The sequence below is a fragment of the Doryrhamphus excisus genome, chromosome 12, assembly GCF_030265055.1.
Source record: "Doryrhamphus excisus isolate RoL2022-K1 chromosome 12, RoL_Dexc_1.0, whole genome shotgun sequence".
NCBI classification, from domain to species: domain Eukaryota; kingdom Metazoa; phylum Chordata; class Actinopteri; order Syngnathiformes; family Syngnathidae; genus Doryrhamphus; species Doryrhamphus excisus.
Window position 1 is genome coordinate 14742368 of NC_080477.1, and position 25592 is coordinate 14767959.

At 40.5% G+C, this 25592-nt stretch overlaps 1 protein-coding gene across 1 annotated transcript; it reads left to right on the forward strand.

Moving 5' to 3' along the window:
* Positions 1-1499: 1499 nt before the first annotated feature.
* myom2b (myomesin 2b) lies at positions 1500-25169 on the forward strand. The gene is made up of 39 exons (XM_058088953.1): positions 1500-1571; positions 2971-3074; positions 5645-5702; positions 5891-6045; positions 6138-6224; positions 7703-7791; positions 7859-7906; positions 7992-8156; positions 8274-8435; positions 8553-8694; positions 8849-9048; positions 9286-9339; positions 9440-9567; positions 10912-11095; positions 11174-11348; positions 11416-11537; positions 11614-11801; positions 11884-12010; positions 12147-12325; positions 12725-12839; positions 13024-13186; positions 13304-13410; positions 14069-14113; positions 14478-14614; positions 14885-15029; positions 15837-15899; positions 16346-16413; positions 18050-18163; positions 18306-18393; positions 19961-19999; positions 20363-20468; positions 21138-21204; positions 21518-21614; positions 22298-22334; positions 23052-23074; positions 23181-23236; positions 23326-23415; positions 24464-24589; positions 24724-25169. The coding sequence occupies exons 2-39, from the start codon at positions 2992-2994 to the stop codon at positions 24934-24936; spliced, it is 4245 nt and encodes a 1414-aa protein (XP_057944936.1). The 5' UTR covers positions 1500-1571; positions 2971-2991; the 3' UTR covers positions 24937-25169.
* Positions 25170-25592: the final 423 nt, after the last annotated feature.

Consider the following 25592-nt stretch of genomic DNA (forward strand, 5'->3'; position numbering starts at 1 on the left):
ATGAATAATTTGTGGAGAGATTTCAGTAAAGCTTAAAATGTTGTTAGGAAGAGCCAAGAAATTGCTATATTATATATTAATAAATAGTTAACAATGCCCTAAAAATATGTTATATGTCACTAGCAAAACACTAATAAAGCTGTAATATTTACTTAATTAAAAGTACATTTTGTCAGTCTTTAATTTATGAGAATAATGACGGAATATTCCAAGCATAAGCACGTGTCTAGATGACACGTGTTAAGATGAGGACTGTATCTGAATGGGAAGTTATGGTATAGAATGAAATAGTCTGTTATTTGGCCCATCATCAGTCCGATATTTGTGTTTGTTCCTAAGAAAGAGCTACAATAGTGTTTTTTAAAGTGTGTGGGGGGGGGGGGGGGGGGGGGGGGGGGTTGGCAGCAGCCTGAGAAAAATAAAGAAATATATGTATATATAACACAGTTGAGTAGGCCCATTTTTCAGTTAAAATGTAGCTAGGACATAGTTAGGAAGAAGAAGAGGACTGAGCTGATTTGTGTTATCTGCGGGTAGGCTCACTATCCTGCAGGGGTGACACAAGACAAAGACGATAAACAACATTACTTTTAAGAAACGTATAATTACAAATATTTCACAATATATAACATTCTATTAATATCATTTGTACTACATTACACTGTGTGTATGCTACCGGCCCCGCCTCCACCCACCGAGACAAAGAGACTGTATGACCATTGATGCCATTGTTCTATGGAACAAACACCAAGGTGCTGAAACCGATGCAAAGAGTGAAATCTCTTTCTGTTTGGCAGGAGAAAGGCGAGACACGCATGCACATTGCAATATATTAAGGCCGGAAAAATTGTCATTTATTGTGTGATTATAGAATTTATTTAGTTTTAATCTTGAGAGCTTGTGACAGGAGCTCTTGCGATCCCCCCTATTGACCTGTACTTTGCAAACCCCTGAACTACAATTAGTGAAATACCTACTTTTGTTGGGGTTTTATCATCTGACTCTAACAGAAATGTTTTAGCAAATATTTTATGATGTTACGATGTGATTAATATGTTGCATGTTTCAAGAGAAGGACAACAACTTTTGGTTTCAGACTGCGATTTTGGACATACAATAGTTGTGTGTTGAACTAACATGCCTCAAATAAGGAAATGAGGAAATGATGGCTCCCATACAAACTGTATAGGGCAGGGATGTCCAAAGTGTGACCCAGGGGCCGTATGAAGAGCAGTTTAGTTTTTTTAGTTTTTTTTTTTTTGCAGTACATTGTAAAAATGTTTTAATGCAATTTTTATTTGTTTTTTGGCCCTTAGGAAAAAAAAGTTTGCACACCCCTGGTATAGGGAAAACTGCGTTCATCAAATATATGACTGGTTATAGCAGCCCTGAGTCTTGAAGGTTCCTAGTTATATATAGGCACCTCTCGCTCCTTTTAAGGCCTCAGGGAGAGGCAGGTGGGGGTCCGTTTGAGACACTGGTGGTTTTGTTGGCCTTGTATTTGGTTTAGGCTGACTCCCCCTGTGGATTTGGGCTGACAACCAGAGTCTCTGCAAAGGAAATCTCAAGGGGTGAGCGAAAGTTTTGTCAAAACTTTTGAAATAATTATTTTAGAACAAGTCTTCCCCATATTTGGATTTCTAATCTGCTTTTTTCCCCCCACACTGGAGAGGAGCAGGTGGGATCAGGATGATGGGATCAGGAGGGAACAGAGTTGAACACAAGCAGTGGGTGTGATATACTGTAGTTGATATAATACTGCAGACATATGATAAACATCAATGATGAAGATGTTTTGACATAAACGTGCAAATCAGTGTTGCTGGCTAATTTAGGGATGTGTGTTTGGCATGCTGATCTTTTATAGATTTTGCTCCTGTGTTGTTTTAAGAGCTTAAAGATAATGTCTTGTCATTTCAAATTAATTTCACTGTGTTAATGGCATGCTTGGTGATTTATACATCTGGCAGGTTTGTACAGTTATAGCTAGGAAGAGGTTTACTGTTACAGAGCAAAAGGCTCAGGTGTCATCTGACGTTTGTATACTCTTACAGCGTTGGCCTCACCAAGTTGAAACACTGGCATGGCGGGAACATAATCTCACTTTCAGTTGATTTATATAAAAGAACCTATAGTTTATCTGCATGCCTGCTGGTTAGGTATTTCAATGTTTTGTGAAGGTGAGCTATATTTCCTCTCGCTATTGGAAGAAAAACTCAACATTTTTACCTCCCACTGCTGTTTGTGAGCCTAATGTATAGGGCTCAGATTTAGAGGTCAAGAGTGTGAAAATCGTATTTAAACACGGATGGTGTCCCCTCGCTTCAGAGGTGTGGAAATAGGACCGTGTCTTTAACAGTTATTTGGGATTGGGTAGACGAGGAGGATCCGTTCAAGTAATAATAATAATAATATACATAATATGTGGCTTGCATTGTGTTGCTCTGTTACCATGTGGAGATGTTGCAAGATGAGTTTTTCATGGTTCTTAGATGTTCACTGGTGTTGACTATGGCACTGGCTTCCATAAACCACATGCATCAAACAATGTTTTCATTAAGAGAAAAATAATGACATTCAAAGTCCACAATTGCTAAGTTGAGTTGAATTTAGTTTTAGGGAAAAAAAAAAAAGCGCCCACTCATCCCCAAATAGAAAACAACACTCCTGTCTTTGTTTATTTGTGTGAACACGTGTGTCTTAAGTGTCACCTTGTCATTGTGACGACTGCCAGTGGGACCGTCATGCCTCCGTGTGTCTGAATGTCTCATGCAAATTCCATGTTGGTAACACAACACTAGCCACTTCATTAGGTACACATACACTATAAAATCAGGTAATCTCTTCCACAATCTCCTGCTGTTGTCGATGTTCATGTTTATGGTCACGTGTTGCTGTGGCTTATCACAGACAACACTCCGTTGTGTGTTGTTATCTTGTAAGTATATGTGTGTGTTGCTGGTCCAACAGGTCAGTGTCTGCAGTGTCACCATGTCGGGGTGGATCAAACGAGGGAATTACAACCATGAGTACCACCATAAACAGAGCCAATATGTGCTGAAAGAGTACAGCAGGTACTGAATATGAGCTGATGCTAAAACACACTGTAATGCTGCCTTTGCTGTTATTACTAATAGTGGTTTTTTTTTAACAGTAGACAGCTTTGGTGTTACTGAACTTGCAAATGCAGCCACGCTGCACTGCAAGGAATGCATTTGCAGGTCACATTACAGTAATCCCTCTTTTATCTGGATTAATTGGATGATAAGATGATAAGTGAATTTCCACAAAGGATTTGTTATTTATATGTGGAATGTATTCATAGTTAGAGCATAGAAAACCTTCTGGTTTTAAAGGGGATGGACAACTGTATCTGCAAATGTTAGACCTATCTCTAAACCAGATGAATTCACTCTAAAGTATGTATGCACCAAGCTGAGATTGACTAAAGTCTTAAAGTGGATGTTATTGCTTGTGACAAGTGACACGAAGGCCACATAAGGACCCTGCCTTCTGTTAAGACAGCAGTCAAAACACCCCAGCCTACCCCAGTTAGAAAAGTCACTCCTTTTTGTCAAGAGTGGTTGTGTCCATTCTGACAGCTTGCATTAAGGAGAAAGTGAGATCAAGAGCTGCTTTTAACTGTCTGATTACCTCACGCCAACTCACGGCTGCCCAAACACAGTCATGTAGTTTCACGGGAAGAATGTGTGTGACTTTTGCTGTCACATTAATTCCCTGTGCCTGGAGTTGTTTCTTTGTGTCTTGTTTGTGATCTGCTGAGGGTCACGTCTTCGTCTCTTATTTTTGCTTCGGCTTATATTTTTTGCTTCTTTTTTAAATTCTTGCTAAATCACAGCCTGTCAGTGCTCTAAGCTGAACAACTTTTTTGGCTGTGGCTTTCTCGCGTCAAATTAATTTCCTTATGAAAACTCCAGTTAATGTGAAAGCCTCAATGGTGTCGGACAAATTACAAACTGTTCCAAAAAAGTCATTACAAATTACTTTCCCCAAAAGTAATTAAATTAACAACGGAATTGCTCCGTCATGTATGTAGTTATATAGTTACCAGGGAAAGTAATTATTGGTTATTATAATTCATCCACACAGCGTGCTTGCACCTGTTTGTTATGTGGCTTTTTGCACACCAAAATCTGTTGAATCATCTTCCCAACCTGTCATTCACTTTTTTTTTTTTGGCAATAATTCACATTGTCTCGGTTCCTCTGTTGATATGCAACATCACCCAGCTTCCTCTGTGCCATCACTGTTGCTCATTCCCCATGGCAACATCTCTGATTGTTATTATAGCCAGCTTTCAGGATCAACCAAATTCCCCAGACTGTTGAGCTTTCTCTTCTATATTTAAGAAGCAGCAATGGAATGACTTTTGCTGAAGGGCATAACAACAGTCTAGACAACACCTCACATGGAAAACACAGCTTCCCACTTTCGGCTCTGTTGGAAACACTTGGAGTTTAGCTCTGTGACATTGTAACATAGTCAGCAAGTAAACAGAAAAGGTATGTTTATTCATGTCGGTCAGTCACGTGACAATACAGATTATTATGAAGTGTATAAGAAACAATTATTTCTCAAACTTAATTGTTTTTGTTGTAAATTAGTTGGAAGAATGCATGTGTTTTCTGATGACACTGACAAAACAGTGCAACAACAAACTTAAGTATTTTCTGAACATCTTTGTCTTTTCTCACCTTGTATAGGGGTCATAGGTGAGCCAGTTTATATATATATATATATATATATATTGTTGGGAGTTGGGCAGGGGTTGTTGAAAGGTTCATGCCTTCTTTGCATGTGCATGGTTCACATTCCTTATGTCCTATTTTGGGGTGTTGGCATTCTAGTAGTCTCCTCACATTATTAACGGAAAAGCTGAATACAAAGCAGGTTTGCCCGCCCCTGCTGGGCCCCTCCAGCCGTATTAGCTGCCTTCTGAACCGCAGATGCAGCCGACCCCCTCTTCTGTGCCCTCGGCATCCCGGCGAGGAGACAAAATACTGGCTCTCGTCTGTCAGCTTGGCACCACTGCTGGAAATCACAACACGTGCTTCACGCATGGCGCACATGTGCGTGCTTCCACAGCCGAATTGGGGAAGTGTCGAGACTGACGTGCACCCACCACGTATGTGCTCACGGAGTCAGAAGTGGTCGCAGAAGGCACATGCGTCACACGTCATCTGTAGCCCGATGCAGCCCCACACACAATGGAAGTTCCTCCTGCACTAAAAGTTTTTGCAGGGTGCAAAACGTATATCAGTTTCACAAAGACAGAACATCCCACACACGACAATCATGCTTATTCTGGAAGCTGCAGTGGGGATGGAGTTGAATGGCGGAGGGGATCGCCGTTATCGATACCGTGCTTTTCCGATAGCAGCCCTAAGAAAAGTGGAAAAAGCACAATAGGTCCCCTTTAATGTTTCATCTTATACTACAAAAATGATGTTTTCCTTTTATTTATTAATTATTGATTATAATTATTATAATAATAATTATATATTTTTTTGCTGTGGTTGCTTGGGTCTGGGGAGTAACAGGATAACACAAAAACATTTCAAAGCTTTTCACTTGGAATTAAGAAATTGAGAAACACTGAATGAATGTTCTATCTGTTGTTTAGTTCTGAGGAGATGGTGGACAGATATGAATATAAAACACGAGCCCACATCCAGGAAGTGGTAAGAATCGATGACTGGCTTGTATCTGGACATGCATGTAGTTGTGATTGTGTCACTAAACTGATTTAAACAATGTGTTTGTTTGAAATGTTGCACCTTAAAAACATTCAAAATCCATCGTCTGGATAAGGAGAAGTGTGTGAACAGCGCACAGCGTGTGAATAATGTTGTATGATTATGCTTAATAGTTAAACATGAAGATGCCACGCAAATACGTGCGAGAGGAGCCAATGATCAGGGGGCCAGCCTTCCTGGTCAGACTCAGGTCTCACACAGTGTTTGAAAACACTCCAATCAAACTCTTTTGCACTGTGGAAGGCTTCCCTATGCCTATTGTGAAATGGTGAGTAAAATCTATTCAATCATAAACCAATAACATGATAGCATTATCCTGTCTCAGTGTTAGTTAGTGTGCCACTGTTTTATCAAATTCAGGTATAAAGACGGTGTGGTCCTGGATATGTCATCTGGGAAGTATCTGGTTGAAGCAAAAGCTGGAGTCCACTCTCTGGAGATTCCAAGGTACAGTGTATACACAAAATGTGATGACTTCTTCTGATGAATCAGCCGAGGTTGGTACCAATATAGAAAGTCATGCATTTCCAATTTTTTGTCTGATCAAACCATTTTTTTTACCATTTTCTTCACTCAGTGCACAAAATAAGGCGCATAAAGGCATGTTTGGATTAGTTTGGTGACAAATAACATGAGAACCCCAATTCCAACCACATTAAACACCTTTGTTTGAGTAAATGGAATGCCATCAAGGCTCCTGTAGCGCTATTCGGTCTTTTTTAATTTTGTATCCTTAAAAATGTCAATATTTTTTGGGATTGAGTTCAAATGTTAAATTGACTGATGACATCATCAGGATGTGAGTGACTTGGAGCCCCTCCCTCCTCTCTTGAGGAGCTCAGCTGTTCAAATGCTGACCTCAGTGTTACGTGATACCCCAAGATTCCATCAGCCATCTCTCTTTCTCACTCCCTCCAAGTAACCAATCATCTTTAGATCCGTCTGTCTGTTATGTACACATAGTTTTAGACAGTTGGTCAACGTGATTAAAATTAGCATTGGGAAGTAAGAATTACATTTTTTTCCAGTCATGCTGAATGTTTTAACCATGAATAATAGAAGAATGTCCAAAATAACTACAACTATGTACCTGTGTTTTTTCTTACTTTACTTGCTGCTGACTGGAATTCTGATGATCTGCATATACTAGGGGTGCACAATAAATATTGCACCCATCATTATCGGGCAGAAATATGACATCATACTGCTAAATCCCCCAAAATACCTCTGATAACCGATAAATAAGAGATTACCTGTATTGTGCTTTAGGTCCGTTAAAGTAAGCAAATCAGGCGCTCCTTTTCTTGTGCTCGTGACGTGTGCAAACTCACAAACATGGCGTCGAGCGTGATTTCCTCACATTTTGCCTGCTAGTGCCAAGAAATGTTCTGCAAACATGTTCTGTGATGCGGGAAACAACATTGAGCTTCAGCACATCAAACCTTATCATACTCCTGAAATGCGAGAATTGCTATGACGCCTGGAGCCCGGGCCTTGTTTCTATTGCCGCAACATTTGAAAAGTGCAAACAGGTTTTCCCCAGACAACCCATGGGCTGAAGCGGTCTGTGATGGAAATGATGGTGCTTGACAACCAGTCCATTACCATTGATGAAGATACTGGCTTTTGTCTGCTACTAAACCCCATGGAGCCACATTAGTGATGTTGTGTAGTGATTAGAGCAAATCTGCAGGTCAAACTCAAGTTTGTTTGAGTTGGTATTACCTCCATGTGCACAAAATACAGTTAAATCTACATTTTAAAAATGATAGTTAGAAAAAGTGATTGGTTATTGATATATCGGCATCCCTAGTGTATACTGTACTTTACGTACGAATTACAGATCCCTAAGTTCAATATTCTGAATGTGGAATGCCATTTTGGCCTTTGCAATTTGAGCATTGAGTTTACTTTTTTTTTTGCAGATGCTGCACTGACGATACTGCTCAGTACACAGCTGTGGCTGGTAATATCCATGGACAAGCCTCTAGTCAGGCTTCCATCATTGTGAAGAGTAAGTCCACATTACTTGTTCACTAGGACTTGGCTGAAATAGGTTAATTCTGTTTTTACTCTAATAGGGTACAAGCAAGAGGAGTTCTGTCCATACACATGGATACCTTACAATGGTACAGGCCTCAATTAACTGATTGGGAGCAAATTTGGAACCAAATTTCTTGATAACAATTGTCTTTATTCTCTTTTGTTTCACAGCTTCCGAGATTCCAAAAATTCATTTCACTAAAATCAACATTACTTTTGTGGATAAGTTCGGCCCGGTGTTTGCTTCTGAAGGAGAGTCTGCCACCCTGACTGCCACCATGAACCTGGAACCTAACTTGGCCAACCTGCAGCCGGAGGCACAGTGGTACAGAGATGGTAATTGGCTAATTGGCATGATCATATATTTCTTTAAGAATTAAATAAGTCCCCCTCCCCCCTGAGAGCAATTGCATTGACTGATACTTAATTGTATTGCTCTGTTTCCTTGTCCAGATACTCGTTTGTTTGATTCTAAATGGGTGAAGATTGAAACGGGTCGAGGTGTCACCACCTTGAGTCTTCCTAACCTATATAAAGATGACGAAGGCTTGTACACGCTTCGTATGGTCACAAAAGGAGGCACAGCAGAGCATAGTGCGTACGTGTCTGTTGCAGGTAAGAAAGGTGCCATTCATCTTACCAAGACAAAGCGAATGCTTTTCTACACTGTATAGACTAGACATGTTTTACCTACATAGAATGACCAAAACAATGCTGTCACTTTCTGTATAGACGGTCCTCCTCCAGTACCTGGTGCACCTGGTGCTCCAATGGACATGAAGATCCACGATGCCAACAGGGACTACGTTATTGTGTCATGGAAGCCTCCCAACACCACCACAGAGGGTCCAATCTTGGGATACTTTGTGGACAAGTACGCTTTTTTAAAGAACCATAAAGAAAATAAAATTATTCATCAGATTTCATGGGCTTCATTTGATTTGACTTTTATAGTCTTTCCTTTCAATGTACTTAGAAGAAATATTATATATTGTACTGTGATCATGTCTTCTCATTCGCCTTTATAGATGTGAAGTTGGAACAGAAAACTGGACACAGTGCAACGACCAACCCATTAAGATCTGTAAATATCCCGTGCCCGGCCTGTTTGAGGGACACTCCTACTACTTCAGGGTCAGAGCCGTCAACTCCCATGGAATCAGCAAACCGTCCCGCATGTCTGAACCCATCGCCGCACTGGACCCGACTGAGTTCGAGAGGCTGCACAGTGGGTTGCACTGGAATCGTGATGCCAATCATATGTATTGAAGACCACTGTCTGGGATTTTAGAATAGAATAGAAATAATAAGATACCACGAATAAAAAAAAAAATCCATATGGATTTACACCCCTGATTTATACCCGAATATCGACATACGGTATTCCTATACCCCATACAGTATTCTTTGATACTACGAATTATGTAACAGTGACAATAATGTCTTGTGTTCTCTATTTCTGCAGCTAAAAAACTCGGAGGAAGGCTGGACGTTGTGTCTTACCACGATGAAGTTGAAGGTGTGTTTTACTGCCTTTTAAGTTTTTCTAGATTAACTATTTGTAGTGTATTTTTGTGTACCTCCAATATATTATTATATTGATGCGTGTCTGTGTGCAGCTGAGGGAAAGCCTCCATGTTCTCCATCGGGAATTTATGCATCGGAAACTGACAGGACGTATGTTGTTCTGAGCTGGAAAGCCCCGGCATATTCCAGCAAGGCTCCCATGTGGTACTACATAGAAAAGGTGAGGCGGTTACCATATGGTGTATAGAAGATTCAAAACAATCCACAATATCAAAACTGACAGCAAGCTTGTTCATATCTGCGAGTAAATTCAATAGTACATGCTATTTAATTCATGCAATTGCTCCTTCCACAGGTTACAATAGTAATTTTAAGTGTATTGCCTGCAATTCTTATTTGCCCACTTAAAGGACATCTTCCACAATTTTTATGTGAGATAAGAACACATCTTCCCTTTTTCTCTGCGTTCTAGATAGCCGCCTCATGAAGGTATTGGGTTCTCACCTCCCTTTATCCCTACTTGTCCCAAAGTAGTCGCTGTCATTGGTATTTGTCATTAGAGGTAGCAAACACAGAACACTCTGTCTAAGTACTTGTTGACGGACATAGCATTAGTTGCTTTGCGTTTTGTGAATCAATATGCTCAGGAAAGAAGTTGTGGTAATGCTTGAAATGACCAGAAGATGTAATTATTACATGCTATAATCAATGTGTCTGTTACTACATGGTTACAGCATGTATACAAAATGTTGTTGGAGAGTTTTGGATGCTTTTTTTAGAGGATTTTGTAGGCAGAATAGCTTCTGTAAATGACTATTGTTAGTGGAAAAGCTTCCAGCATAAGACGGCTATCTAGAACACACATACCTTAATGAACATTTAAGATTACTTTTACCTTCAATGAAGACATGATTCTTTACCTGAGTGTTTCCAAAGACTCAATGTGGCAGCGAGACACATCATTGGGTTTTGCCATGCATCATATCTTGAATTCAAGTAAGTTCAATCATGTTTTTCCACCTGATTTATCAAAATACCGGCACTTAAAATTTTCTGTGGCTCCATTGTGGGTTATTGAGTTGAGAAGCACTATGGAATTCAATAAATAACCCATGGCAAAACAGGAAGGTGGTGTCCGTGTGCCACTTTGGGAAGAGTCCCATCAAAAATCACATCTTCAAAGAAGGTAAAAGTAACCTAAAATGTTAATTTACATGCATTTTGAATTGTTATTGCATGTAAAAGTATAACAATGTATTTTGTGTTAACATTTTTGGCTTTCAGGAATGGATTAGTTGGTTTTACATTATTTCTTATGGGGAAAATTGATACAGTTAGCATCTGTTTCGGTTACAGTCAGACCTTCTGGACCAAATTAATGATGATAACCAAGGTTCCACTATAATAAGTTATCGGTCAAGATTAATAGAATTCATGCATTGACCATAATTTCATAATGAAAAATTTAATAATAACAACCTTCAACAAGACACTCACTTGACTTCTCATTACAACTGAGAAGTTGTAAAGTTACTTTAATCATAATTGTGTCTTTATGTCACAGAGCATGGCGGACAGCGATGCCTGGCAGCGTGTTAACACTCAGGTCCCCATCCGCTCGCCCCGCTATGCCGTCTTTGACCTGGCAGAGGGTAAACAGTATAAGTTCAGAGTCTTGTCTGCCAATATGTATGGAACCAGCGAGCCATCGGAACCAAGTGGAGCCATCGAAACACAAGAACTTAAAGGTCTATAGATATTTTTTCCACACACCCACTTGAAGGACATTTGGAATTGTTGGGATTTTGTTCATTCTTTGGATTTAGGAGTGCCTTCAGCTCCTGGCCAGGTGATTGCAACCCGGGAAACGGACACCTCCGTCCTCATCCAGTGGGCTCCTCCAAAAGAACCCAACAATCTGATTGGCTACTACATCGACCAGTGTGTGAAGGGGTCCAAAGACTGGACCTCCGCCAACCACAAACCACACAAGAACGCAAAGTAGGTTTCCAACAAAAATGTGTGGATGACGCTGCATATTCATAGCGTACTTGATGTCTCCCTGCAGGTTTGTGGTTAGCGGTTTGACAACTCTAGAAACCTACGTGTTCCGTGTCCAGGCTATCAATGAGATTGGCCTCAGTGATGAGTCCCAGGAGTCTGCGCCACTTACAGTAAAGGCTGCCCTCAGTCAGTATTTCCTCCAATTACCATTATAATGAATTATGTTGTTTGTTTAGAATTCATTATCACGTCTTCTGTTTAGCCACGCCCTCTGCTCCTTATAAGATTTCTTTGGTTAACTGTGACGGACATTCAATGGTCCTGAGCTGGAAGAAGCCCCTTCACTCTGGAGGTACACCAATTAAGGAATATTATGTAGATAAGCGAGCCAGTGGAACAAGCATGTGGAGGGAGGTCAATATCCCACCGGTCACAGAAAGACTCTACAAGGTAAATGTGGTCGAACATGATTAGTCATTGCTTGAGCCTTTATTTCCAATCTGATTCATAATGGCACTGCTATCGCTGACAGGTGGACAGCCTTACACAAGGCGAAGTCTATCAGTTTCGAGTTCATGCGGCCAACCTTGCTGGCCTGGGACCAGCATCTCAACACTCGGCCGACTTCACCTGTGAAGCATGGGCTATGCCTGAGCCAGGTTGGTTGCTACGACTATACAAAGTATTTGTTTTACATGGAAATGAGCAAAGAAAACATGGACGGAAAAAAGGTCTCTTGTGAGAATAATAAACATTTTAACCGTGTAAATGTTGAATCTGTGTGCAATGCCGCAGGCCCTGCATATGATGTGACCTTTTGCGAGGTTAGAGATGATTCTGTGGTTCTTGAGTGGCAAAAACCAACCTACATCGGTTCTGGAGACATCACTGGTTATCATGTGGAATATGCAAAGAAGGGCACTAATGAATGGACCACAGCTAATGAGACAGCCACCAGTCAACGCTTCCTCAAGGTGAGGATACCTTTTCATAGAAATGCTTATTTATTCATTAGATGTTTGTTGTGTTGTATTAGATCATTTAATAACAACAAGACATTGACTGCCTTAGTCCCTTCTATGCAATCCTTGGTACATTTAGTTTTAATGATGAGTATAATTGTTTTCAAATTGTGTGACATGTCCACTGCTGTGACTTCTACCTGTGTGACACTGGCATCTAGTGAACAAAGCTGGCAATTACACATTGCTTTTGAGACCTTTTTTGTAAGAGGCAGAACATTTGATAATAGCAAAAGTGTCAGTGATTTACTAGCGCTATTACCTTATATAAAAGTGCATGTCCTATGTGTTAACAAAGTATCCCGAGATCCATTATTGAGCATCTTATGTCAACATTTTTTGGTGTCTTAGGTAACAGGTCTGGAGGAGGGCTGCACTTATGACCTCAGGGTGCGTGCTGTCAATGCTGCAGGTGTAGGCATGGCGTCCATGCCATCTGACCCTGTCACTGCCAAGGCTGTGCCAGGTAAAAACGAAGCATGCTGCAGTACTAGTAAATATTATAAGTTTTAGTAAATGTTGAAGAGCTACAGAAAAACACCACGGAGATGTTACAATAATGAAAAGTCACAGGAGGCGTTACTGCCAGAGAAGGACAATGCAGTCAAGGCACTCCCGGTGATGGTTGGGATTCTTTGTGTGTAATCCAGGCTCCCAGGAGGTGTCCTGTTGTGTGGATGAGAAGACGGGTGACATTGTTTTCACATTTGAGTCGTGCCAAATGAATGCGGGCTCTCAGTTTGTCTGGAAGAAAGATTATCAAGAAATCACCGATTTCTCCAAAGGAGTTTCGATTGAGACCGAAGGCAACAAGTAAGGTCTCACACACACACACACACACACACACAGAAATACACTCTTTGAAATCTGTAATGTGACTCATCAGTCTGTCTTTATCTGTCTTTGTCTCTGTAATACCCTTCTTCACAGAACCAAGCTGATCTTTAAGAATGCAGATAAAGAAGACTTTGGGACATTCTCTGTCTCTGTCACCAACACAGAAGGGGTTTCGTCCAGTTTTGCGATCAATTCTGATGGTACGCTATACATTTTTGTGTTACTACAAATCAGATATTTATAGTATCGTAACCTACACCAAACATTGAATTATTTTTTATAATGATTTGTGATGTAATTTATCAGATAGATAGAGGGGAAATAAACAAGCGTTCCAACGAGATAAGGTATATTTATGAAAGATTTACCATCAGAAGTGAGGACGCTGAGGTTCTCATTGGGAGTGACCAGGATGGATAGGATCAGGAACAAGTACATCAGAGGGACATTACATGTCAGAGGCCTTGGAGATAAAGTCAGAGAGGCCAGACTGAAATGGTTCAGACATGTCCAGAGGAGAGATAGTGAATATATTGGTACAAGAATGCTGCGTTTAGAGCTGCTCGGTAGGAGGCGTAGAGGAAGACCAAAGAGGAGGTTTACTGATGTAGTGAAGGAGGACATGAGGGTAGTTGGTGTGAGAGAGACAGATGCAAAAGACAGGGTTGGATGGAGGAGATTGATTTGCTGTGGCGACCCCTGAAGGGAAAAGCTGCAAGAGAAAGAAGAATATGAAAGATTTACCGTGAAGAAGTTACTTATGACCAAATATTGCACAAAAAACAACATTCTACTAAACACCCACATCAACTTTGCTAGTTGTTTTTCATAACATGAAATATGCTGTGTGTGTTTCAGAGTTGGCAAAGATGTTGGTACTCAGCTATGACATCAGACACCCAAGTAGGTTCCTTTGGACTCCTGCAATGTTTTTAAACCCGCATCTCTCCTTGTATCTTTGTCTTTCCTTGGTTTAAAAAAACATCTGTCCTACAATCCTTTGCTACTATTGTGTCTAAGTTTAAAAACAATTCTCTTTTTGGATCCCAACTCACCTTACTTGCTTTTGCATCACCTGTCTAACAACTATACACCTCTGCCCTCCATCTGACTACCCTCCCCTGCTCCCATCCCCTCCCTTTTGTCTCCTCTGCTATGAATGCTGAGAGATGCTGTCCTCAGGCCCCAGTGCGAGAGAAAGAAATGAAAGGAGGAACTATAATGCTTTTTAAAACCTCTTTTAAACATTTTCCTCTTTTTTTTTTAGTCATCCCACTGAAGTCAGAGTTGGCCTACAAAATTTTGGAGAGAGGCAGAATGAAGTTCTGGCTTCAGGCTGAAGACATTTCTCCCAAAGTCACCTACAAATTCTTTGTTAATGACAAGGAACTCTCTGGAGCTGATGTAAGGCATAGTTGTAGTGTGTGAGAATAGTTAACGAAAACAATAAGGAACAAAAGTATTAAAAAAAACACCCCTTGGCAGTGCAATGCAATGGCAATATGAGGATGATTCAGTAAGCTGTGCAAAATAAGGATTTACTCAGAGATCTATTGTTACAAAATCATTTCACAAGATAATTGTGTTCATTTGCAAGAATTTTGAATACAAGACAAAGACACATCCTTCATATGGTCGCCCTGCTAAAAAACAAGAACATTCTCTTCTTTGTAGCCCAACAAGATGGGCCATGACGTGTCTACAGGAGTCATTGAATTCACCATGGACCATTTCACTGAAGACAATGAAGGGACATACACCTGCCAGATTACTGATGGAGGCGGCACAGCACAGAGCTCTCTGGTTCTGATTAAAGATGGTAAGATAAGCCTGATGACGTACCCCATACTGATTTAAGTGGAGTTTTGATCAGTGATGAGAACCAAGTTCAATTCCACCCTCGCTGTGTGGAGTTTGCATGTTCTCCCCGTGCATGCGTGGGTTTTCTCCGGTTACTCCGGTTTCCTCCCACATTCCAAAAACACTCCAAATTGTCCATAGGTATGAATGTGAGTGTGAATGGTTGTTTGTCTATATGTGCCCTGTGATTGGCTGGCGACCAGTCCAGGGTGTACCTCGCTTCTCGCCCGAAGACAGCTGGGATAGGCTCCAGCACCATCCGCGAACCTCATGAGGACATGCGGTAGAAAATAAATGAACGAATGAATGAATGATCTTATATCTAAATGATAACTAAAATAATTCCCGGTCAGGTTTGCTATACAAAAGGCACCATGTACATGTGCAGTGTATACATAACAATATTTTGTCATGAAAACCTACGCAAGGAGGCTCCAGCACATATTCAAACTACATAAAGCATCAGCAACAATGGGGCAATTAAAGCCAAAAGGTGTCAATAATAATATGCTGCCCCCCCACATCCTTTTATGTTTCCATATGCAACCCTCACTGGAAAAAGTTTGTATACCCCTAACTTATACATTACATTAGTAGCTAAAGGCAAATTTGTTAGTATTCAAAAAAGAACATATAGAGAACACTGTGATCCAAATGGATATCCTTGATTTCATAGCGTAATTGTTGGAAAATGTCCACTCACTAAAAGGATGTTGCTATAGAGAAACGCTTGCAGACTTGTTTAAATGACTCTCCGTGTGTACAGCTTTCAAGGCTGCTTTGGCTGAGGCTGAATACCAGAGACGAGAGTACATCAGAGTCAAGGAGGGTAAGTAACATTTAGCGCTGTTCTTCAATAACATTGAACCTCACAAAAGAAACACAACGTAAGCACAGTAATAAAGTACATGCTAAGTACTGTACATAATGCTACAGAACACTGAGACCCAATGACCGAGACCGGTGAAATTTGCCATTTTATCCTATTTGAAACCTATTAGATATTACAAATGCACACACTTATTTTTGTCAAGTAAAATTGAGCATTATTGTCTTTATAACAGCAGAATTTTGATACAGCCCTTACATTTTCTGGTGCAGTGCACCAGTGTATAGGTGGCCACCCTTTTTGCATTAAAAAAATGCGAAATCTTTACTTTTAAATTATTCACATTTATTCTGCTACGCCTGCATTTGAGGCAATAAAGAGCCACAAGTAGTTAAATGTAATTATGTTTCATCTCTGAGTTTTTGTGTCCCTTTGCGCCGCAACAGGCCCCCACTTCTGTGAGTTCCTGTCCCTTCACGTGGGAGATGACTGCTCAGTCACACTGGCGTGCAAGGTAAACTCAGCCAAACTCAATTATTGAACATTTGCACTTGAAACAAACACACGGCTCACTTGTGGCTTGCTCATTAGACATTCATCTCAGGGTGGGTGCAGGAAATAATGATCTTTTATGATAAGGGACACACAGAGACTCACCAAAATTGTCCTGATCTTCGTTTTGCCTTTATGAGTTTGGTGTAAAAACAGCAGACGTACAGTATATTAACTCATTCAATACCAAAGATGCAGTTTTTATAAACCCAAACGCTCCATCTCAACAATGTATTTTACATCTTTTACCTATTTTTTTTGCAAAAGTGGTCATGACGCGACTCTAGTACATTTGGCTTCAGAGCAATTTGAAGCCATAAAAACAGCCACCAGGTGGCAGAAGTGCATTTGATAAGAGCTCAGCAGAGATTATAAGGGCGGAAGAAGAAACACACATGACAGAAAGGAGGAGCATGGAGGAGTGTAGTGTGCAGAAGGTTACGTATTGTAGAGAATTTTTAACACATGCACACACATGCAGTTCAGTTCCAAATCTGAAAGTCGTAAATAGTTTATTGTGTAATATTTGTAAATAAATTATTTTGAAAATATTTGTGTCAAAGTGAGTTATATTTGAAATGTCTTTTTTCACAAAAGGCTGGTTTTCTTTTTAGTTGGGAACTGATATTGTCCTGAAACTTACCTATGTTTTACTGCTTATTACTAAAAAACAGGAAAAGGTAGAAACAAACCTTTTTTTCTGATAAAAGATGGGAGTCTAATGTGTCTTTTGGTAGGTTAAAGGGCAACAGAACACATTTTGAAAAATGGTTGGGATTGAATGAGTTAAGGTAGAACAAATCCATGCACAAGAGAAGCAACTCAGCACAGAATGCATAAGCTTCCCTTCCAGCAGCTGCCATCCTGTAAAAAGTGTGATATTGTCTGTGATTAGTCAGCGAGAGAGTGCTACATTATTTAGGGTAACTAACTGCAAGTTATAACTCTACTGGGTGACAGGGCCGCCTTTTTCATCCCCATGACAGAGTGAGAGTAACTCCCCAAAGTGACTGTTAATGAACATTCACATACACTGAATTTAAACACACTTCAGTACAGTATGAGTAATACAGCCTGAGGTTTGGCTACATTAAAAGCATTAGAGACAGATTTATGTTTGAGAATTGAAGTGTAACACTTCTAGTTTCAAATTGCTTTCAACGAAGATGATGTTCACACCATCAAAAAAGCCTTAGAGAGGTTGACTAATGATCGAGAAGCCTACAGGATTTAATGCCCAAACTTCATACTTTTAATAAAGCGAAATGTACTGGTGGCTCACCATCAGACTCTGAGATAAACATCTCCATATTCAAACCAGCTATAACCAAATAAAATAAATGCGGCATACACATTCTTGTGGGTCGATAATGTTAAACATCCACTCTGAAAGCATTGACGATGCATGGATACAGTTACCTATATACAATATTTCAATATTTACAACAAACCTATTGTCATGCACCATATCCTGCTGTTTACTTTCTGTTTTTACAGGTTGTAAATTTGTTGGGCCTGAATTATTTACGCCCTCTGCTGCTTTCTGCCGTGTAGTGCCCCTAATGCTGTATACGTTGCTTTTGTGTTCTTCATTGTAGGTTGCTAACTTGAAGAAAGAATCTGAGTTTCACTGGTTTAGAGAAGACACAGAAATAATCCCTGATGTGAAGCCTGACCTGGCCTCAGGCGTCTGTAAACTGGCAATTAAACTGGTAAGTGTGAGTACAATGATACAGACTCTAGAAGTCACGTCTTGAGTAGGTTTTGCAACATTTGACGAGCCACCAGGGATTGTTTAGAAAGGAATATCTTCATGTCTCATGCATATGATCATTTCCTACCTCTGTTGTACAGTTCTCTCTGAAAACTTCAGGAATTTACAAGGCCACCATCAGTGATGATAGAGGAAAGGACATGAGTCAAATTGACATTTCTGGAAAAGGTAAACAAACTGAAATATTCATTGAATTGGTTAAAGAGAAAAAAATGAAATAATATTTATCATAATAAGTGCCTGCACTAAAATTGAGCCAGCTCATGAAAAAATAAAAAGGCTGAAGAACACAGCATATTTCAGATATAAACACTGCATCTGTGGCTATGCTGTTCACTTTAACTACCCATCCAATTTCAAATCCTGTAACTTTGAACTGCTGTACAAAAATAGCAAGAAGTGACAGCTTGCTCGCCCACAGGACTGGAAGCCTTTCTGAGAAAATATTATACATAGAAATGTATTTTTGGATATTATTTCCTCATGTATGTTTGAGGACTGTAAGACAGATGTGCCGTAGGTGTGACAGAAGAGTTCAAGGTGGAGGTGGGACTGCATCAGGGATCAGCTCTGAGCCCCTTCTTGTTTGCTATGGTGATGGATAGGCTGACAGATGAGGTTAGACAAGAATCTCCATGGACTGTATGATGTTTCCAGATGACATTGTGATTTGTAGTGAGAGTAGGGAACAGGGGGAGGAGATACTAGAAGAGTGGAGGTTTACCCTGGAAAGGAGAGGAATGAAGATTAGCATTAGCAAGACGGAGTATATGTGTGTGAATGAGAGGGACCCAAGTGGAAGAGTGAGGTTACAGGGAGAAGAGATACAGAAGGTGGAGAATTTTAAGTACTTGAAGCATGTGCAGGCAGGATGGAACGGGTGGAGAAAAGTGTCAGGCGTGATGTGTGATAGAAAAGTTTCGGCTAAAATGAAAGGAAAGGTATACAAAACTGTGGTGAGACCAGCCATATTGTTTGGTCTAGGGACAGTGCCACTGAGGAAAAGACAGGAAGCAGAACTGGAGGTAGCAGAGATGAGGATGCTGAGGAGTGACCAGGATGGATAGGATCAGGAATATCAAAGGTTGGCGATGCCCCGGACTGCGCTGCTCATGGAAAGTGCGCTGGCCACACCCCCTCGGAGCGGTGTAGGCTCGTCGCTGGGCAGGTATGCCGTGCCTGTGCCCGGTCTACAAAATTAAAGCCCCATGAATGAAGGCATGAAATCAAAATTGTGACGTGGTTAAGGATGACTGTGCTGATCTCTGTATATTTTGTTTCCCTTTGTTAGCACCATAAGAAAGCTCAAATTTCAGATTAATTTGTATTGCTTTGTACAACTGTCTATTGAAGTATTCACTGAGTATTTATTGTTGGCCAAAGCATATATACTGTATTTACTTAAATTAGGGATGCTCCATCAGGGTTTAATGCTGCAGATTTCGATACCAATCATGCATTAGTGAGATTGGGTAATACTGATACTCGTCACATGGATTAACTGAACATTTTTCGATTAATTTATGATGAGTGGCATCGGTCTGGGGCACCAATTTTAAAGTAATTATAAGTAATTATTAAAAAGTAAACATTTGGGCGGATTGTGGGAAATTATTTTTGTACTATTTGACACAAAACTGAATTTAATTTGATGCATATTTGGAGTAAGCTTAATGTAAAACAGCAGATATGTGACTTGACATTCTTTTTTTTTTCGTGTGTTTTATTGTTTTAGTATTTGATGAGGCCATAAACCAGATCACCCGACTGGCTGGTAGGTGTCCACCTTCTCCTCACAAACACATTGCTTTTTGGGATATGATGACCCGTTACTACTAAACTCAAACTGTACCTTTTTAGCTCTGGAAATGCTACCTTGAAGTCCAACAATCAGGCCTACTGGGTACAGAAATAGTAAAAATAAAAATGGAAAAAATAAAAGGGGAATGTGTCACCATTTGGAGGAGCATCAAAAATACTTTCTAAAAAAATGATGAGTCTCCTCATGCATGTAGGCTGAAATTGAATTACAGTCCCTCTTATGCTGGGGAAAAGTGCATAGTGGCTCTCACCAGTGCAGGAGTGATTGTGTTATTTTCAAAAGTGACCTCTTCGACCTCTTCCCACCACCCCGCAGGAGCAGCTGCACAGGAGCTGGTCATCCAATGCACGGCCACCGGTATTCAGCTGCAGTGCCCCATGAAGTATTACACCTCAGAGATGAACATCACTTGGTACCACAGGTAAGGCATCATTTCAGTGTGTGCCTCTCACCCCTCTAAGCCCATGACTGCAATTATTGCGACTGCTACAACAGAAATAATAAAAGCGGAGCTGATGATAACAAAACACGGGTTGTTTGGTTTTTCTCTTAAGTTGAAGCAAAAACAATACACTTTGGGAGGACTGTTGCAAATACTTTCATTATCCTTGTTTTTACGGCAAAATTGGCCTCTTCGGTGACAAAAATCACCACCTATCATTTTCTATGAAGAAGTGAGGATGTTTGTGCACTTACAAACACTCCACGGGGCTCTAGAGAATATGAAATGTGGAAACAGGTGGAAATGCAGTACGAGAGTAGGCTAGGGGGGGAGAAAAAAAGAGGGAAGAAGGCAGAAGGGTGACACGGGTTAGTGGAGGCTTTTCAGGTTATTTAATTATTCAGAGAACACAAATTACGGAGATGAGATTTGTAACCCCTGCTCACGCCTTCTGTGAGTGCACATGAGAGAGAGTGACAGATAGCAAGAGAGGGAGAAATTGCTATCCCTAGGCATAACGTTAGGCTGGCATGTAAACATGATTTTCTATTACCTCTGAAGTAGACGACACAACACTTGCATATAAACAATAATTGCGTACAAGCCCACACATCTCTAACCTCTCTCCCTCCTCTCGTGTCTCCACAGTGAGAAAAAACTCTCCCACAGCGACAAGATCGTGATAGGAGGAACCCCTACTATGGCAACAATGGAGGTATTAGCTTCTTCTTTACCTTTAGGAGAAGCCTTCAACCGGCCATTTGCATGGAAGGGCATGTGCAGAGGTTAAAGCCGGATGACCTACGGATGAACGAAACGGATAATGTCCTCCTCGTACATTTTAGTCTTCATTAAAGTTAATTAATTGAACGCCATCTTCTTTTTTTACCCTGTGCCAGAAAGTGTCATAATTGTAATTACCTGCCATGCGAATTAAGCATGAGTTATAGTCATACAGGTAAAATGAAACAGACTCTGATGAAATGATGTTGCGTGACATGTGGCTTAATGAACTTATTGATGCTCAGGTGATTGAGCCAACCGAGAAGGACAAAGGGAAGTACTCCATCGTGATCACCGACCCAGAAGACTCACACAAGCGCACACTGGACCTGAGTGGTGACGGTCAGTGGTTTGTGCTGCTTGTTTATTTAAATAACTTCACAGGGCCTGTCATGGTTAAACTAATGGAGGGGGTCATATTTGAGCTGGACCATATACAGTATCTGTGGTGGCGGAGTAAAATGTAATGTTTCTGATGTCCAGTTCAGGACATGTACGTTCTCCCAGGGAATACACACTGTCTGTCAAACATTTGTAACATTTCCTGAAATGTTGACTTTTCACAATTGTGTGCTGTTTTTTTGTGTATCATCATTACTTTGCTGAATCACTACTTTTGAAAAAAGTTTTCGGCGGTGCTCATGCGCTCAAATTCTTCAATCTGTTTAAAACCAAACTATTCCCTCACTAGGGCTTAGAAACCATCGCTTCTGTGCCTTTATGCATGTTAGTGTATGCTGGCTCACTTGGCTAACTTGCTGCTGGCACTCTGTGTATCCACTCCCTGCCTCCACGTACTGGGACAAAGAGGCTCAATATCTGAGAGGAGGGTTCACCCTCTCCATTCTTTCCACTGGAGCACCAACACACACAGACAGCTGCAGAGAAAACAAACATGCAAGCATGTACATATCAATTTATCAAGGCTGGCAAAATGATTGACTGTTGACACTTTCAGTTAATGCCCCTTGTGAGTAATAACAAATCATGTTGGGAATAATTTTTCTTTTTTTTTTTTTTTACAGTTTATGACAAAGCATATGCTGAGTTCCAGAAACTCAAGTAAGTCTACATTTTCAAATCTGTGCCAATGCATAGCTCCATACTGTATCAGCATTGTTTAAACTTGTGGAACCTCGGTTTTCATGATTAATCCATTCCATAGGGTCCTTTTTAAACCAAAACGTACGAAAACTGAAACAATGTGCATCTAATTCGTATTTAGTGTTATTAGTAGCAACTTATTTTGGTGGTTTATCAGAGTGGGCTACCTTGCAGCCGTGAAGCAATTAAAAAAAGCGGAGCCTTGTGGTGTAACTGTGTTAATTAGCAAAGAACTACTGTATATAGTTAACTGGTAATGATGTCAAAGATGGGCGACAAACCAAAGTGAGAATGACTTCTGGTTCCGGTGTCCATTTGAGAGCATGCTAACATGCGTTCATATTTTGTAATAAAGACGGCATACGGACACAGTTGGACTCATACAAGGTATTAATAACGTGGTAAGACTGAGTCTACAACTTGTGGGATTCTTTGAGTCCATGAAAACATATGTGGGCAAACGGACAAGTTTGTGTAAAAAGCAATGCTGCGAGTAGCCCATCCTCATCCCATATCTTTATTAATACTACAAGATTCAACTTGTCAAAAGGTATAATACACGTTTGTTATGCATGATATTGTACAATAATCAATGGGGGGTATGAGAACCGAGAGTTCCACTGTATATAAGTATATGATGTGGACTAAAAAACAGTTCCTTATTTGTGTGTTTAGGGCTGAGGCTTATGCTGAGAAGAGTGAGTGTGCATCCTTTCATTTTGTATACATTTTTTACAAACATTTATGGTATATTGTTCATTATAACAAAAAAAAAAAACACTTTTCTAAATGCTTTACTAACAGACCGTGGTAAAGTGATTGGAGGCCTGCCTGACGTGGTCACCATTATGGAAAAGAAGGTAACACCCGAGGGGCTGTAATATAGTGTTGGCCAGTATGTACATAAGTACATGAGTCTAAGTTGTATGTATGTGTTTGCCTCTTTTAGACACTGAGTTTAACATGCACAGTGTGCGGGGACCCCAAACCTCAGGTCTCCTGGCTGAAAAACGGAGTGGAGGTCGAGCGTGACGATCAGGTAACATAAAGAGACATGCTTCAAACACACACACACACACACACACACAAACACTGGCCACCATAACAAAACCAGCATCTTTATCAGTCCTTGTCTCGGACCACTTTAAAAAGCAAAACACTTTGTTGCTGCTTACTTGACATCAGCACGATATGACACAGTGTGTGTCTTTCGTTCTGAAGCTATCTTTTCAGTTTGAATTATTATTTCAGCAGTTTCTGTTGGATTTAAAGCTCGCAGTACACACTCTGTCATTTCTCTATTTCATTTCAAGAGCATAATCTAACTGGCTGTCTATTTGTCTATCTATCCATCATAATGCCGCACATAATAAGGATTTGTGTAGCTCTTAAAATAGTTAAGATTTCCACATCTTCAGATGCTGAGGTCAATACTATCAGTAATTGGACAAAACAAAAATAATAATCCCTCCTTTCTATACCTTAATGGCCTACTTGCCAACGTATGTACATACAGTGTGTCTCTAGTCAGTTAGGGGAGGTTCTCGCTATACCATCAATAGCATCCCAGTGGCTCCTGCCGGCTTTGAAGATTTAAGTTAGAGAAACAGCAAAGCAGGAGGCCCGTGAGGAATACGTATTGAAAGTTTGCCCTCGTATTTATTCATACCCTCACCTGCTAACAATATGCATCTAAAACAGGAACTTCCTTGTCCTTGGTGATGTGTGCCAAACATCAGGGATGCATCACCGCAACTCCGTGTGGAGTTTGCATGTTTTCCCCGTGTGTGGGTTTTCTCCCACATTCCAAAAATATGCATGTTAGGTGAATTGGAGATTATAAATTGTCCACAGGTATGAATGTGAGTGTGAATGGTTGTTTGTCTATATGTGCCCTGTGATTGGCTGGCGACCAGTCCAGGGTGTACCCCGCCTCTAACCCGAAGACAGCTGGGATAGGCTCCAGCACCCCCGCGACCCTCATGGGGAAAAAGCGGTAGAAAATGAATGAATGAATGAACGTATTTTTAATTTATTGTATATTTGTGATCCATATTAAAGATTCTTTGTTTGTTTTCATGTTCCAGTACGTGGTCTCCCTGGACCAGGGAAAGTTTGCTAGCCTTACAATCAAAGGTGTGTCCATGGAGGATTCTGGTAGATACTCCATGATTGTCCAGAACAAATATGGAGGGGAGTCTGTGGATATTGTGGTGAGTTTACACTCGGAAGCTAATTTTTTTTCTATGACTGAATGATGAGATATAGCGTGGTACAAACGTTCTATTTTTTTCCCTCATTATTTTTGCATTAGTGAATAATGCTGCAAATTTTTTGCATACTTCAGGTCAGCGTGTATCGCCAAGGTGAGAAAATCCCAGAAGCAAAACCAACGGTGACGGCGAAAACAATAATCCCTCCCAAACTGCCCATTGAGATTCCTGAAACAAAGACCCAGCCAACCCCCAGCCCTGCCCCCGCCGCTCATAGCCCCACCCCTCCCAGGGCAGCCCCCGGAAGAGGAATGAAGAGTCCCACCCCCACTCGAAGGAAGTTTTAATTAAGAACAAAATCATATCAACAATCTGGTGCTCATTTTTAGTGCGCAGTTTAGAAACTTTTATTAATGTCTTCAAAATGAAAGGAAGCAAATACTGTGACATTAATTTAGAGTGTCGGAGAATTCATGGTAATTAAATGATTCTTACAAGTGTGATAAAAAGCAGAAGTATGAAGGAAAAATAAAAAAAATAACTGCCTGTGTGGGATGTTTGAATTACAACCCCCCCAACCCCCTATTAAATTATTCAAATGGAAAATTTGTGTGATTTGAATAAAAGAAATAAAAGTGAAACTTGAAAACAAATATGATCTGTTTTGACTAACACCGCAAGCGGCACTGTCCTGTTGTTTTGTAATTTCCAAAACAATATATCATGATATCATGTAATTTCCAAAAGGGTAAAAGAAAAAATACAAATTTGAAATGCTTTGCACATGTCTTAATGCCTCAATGCATCAAATGCTTTAATTTCCCCTTCACAACACTTTGAAGACATGGCCAAGTGGAGATAGGTAGGTCTACTTTGTCCGCAGGGAGGCCCTGCCGTGGACATGATCAATGACTTGGCTCGCTCTCACAGTCACCCCACATGGTTTATACATGAAGCATCTTGGGATGTTGATGCATATCTCTGTCTCCAGTGTGTCAACGTG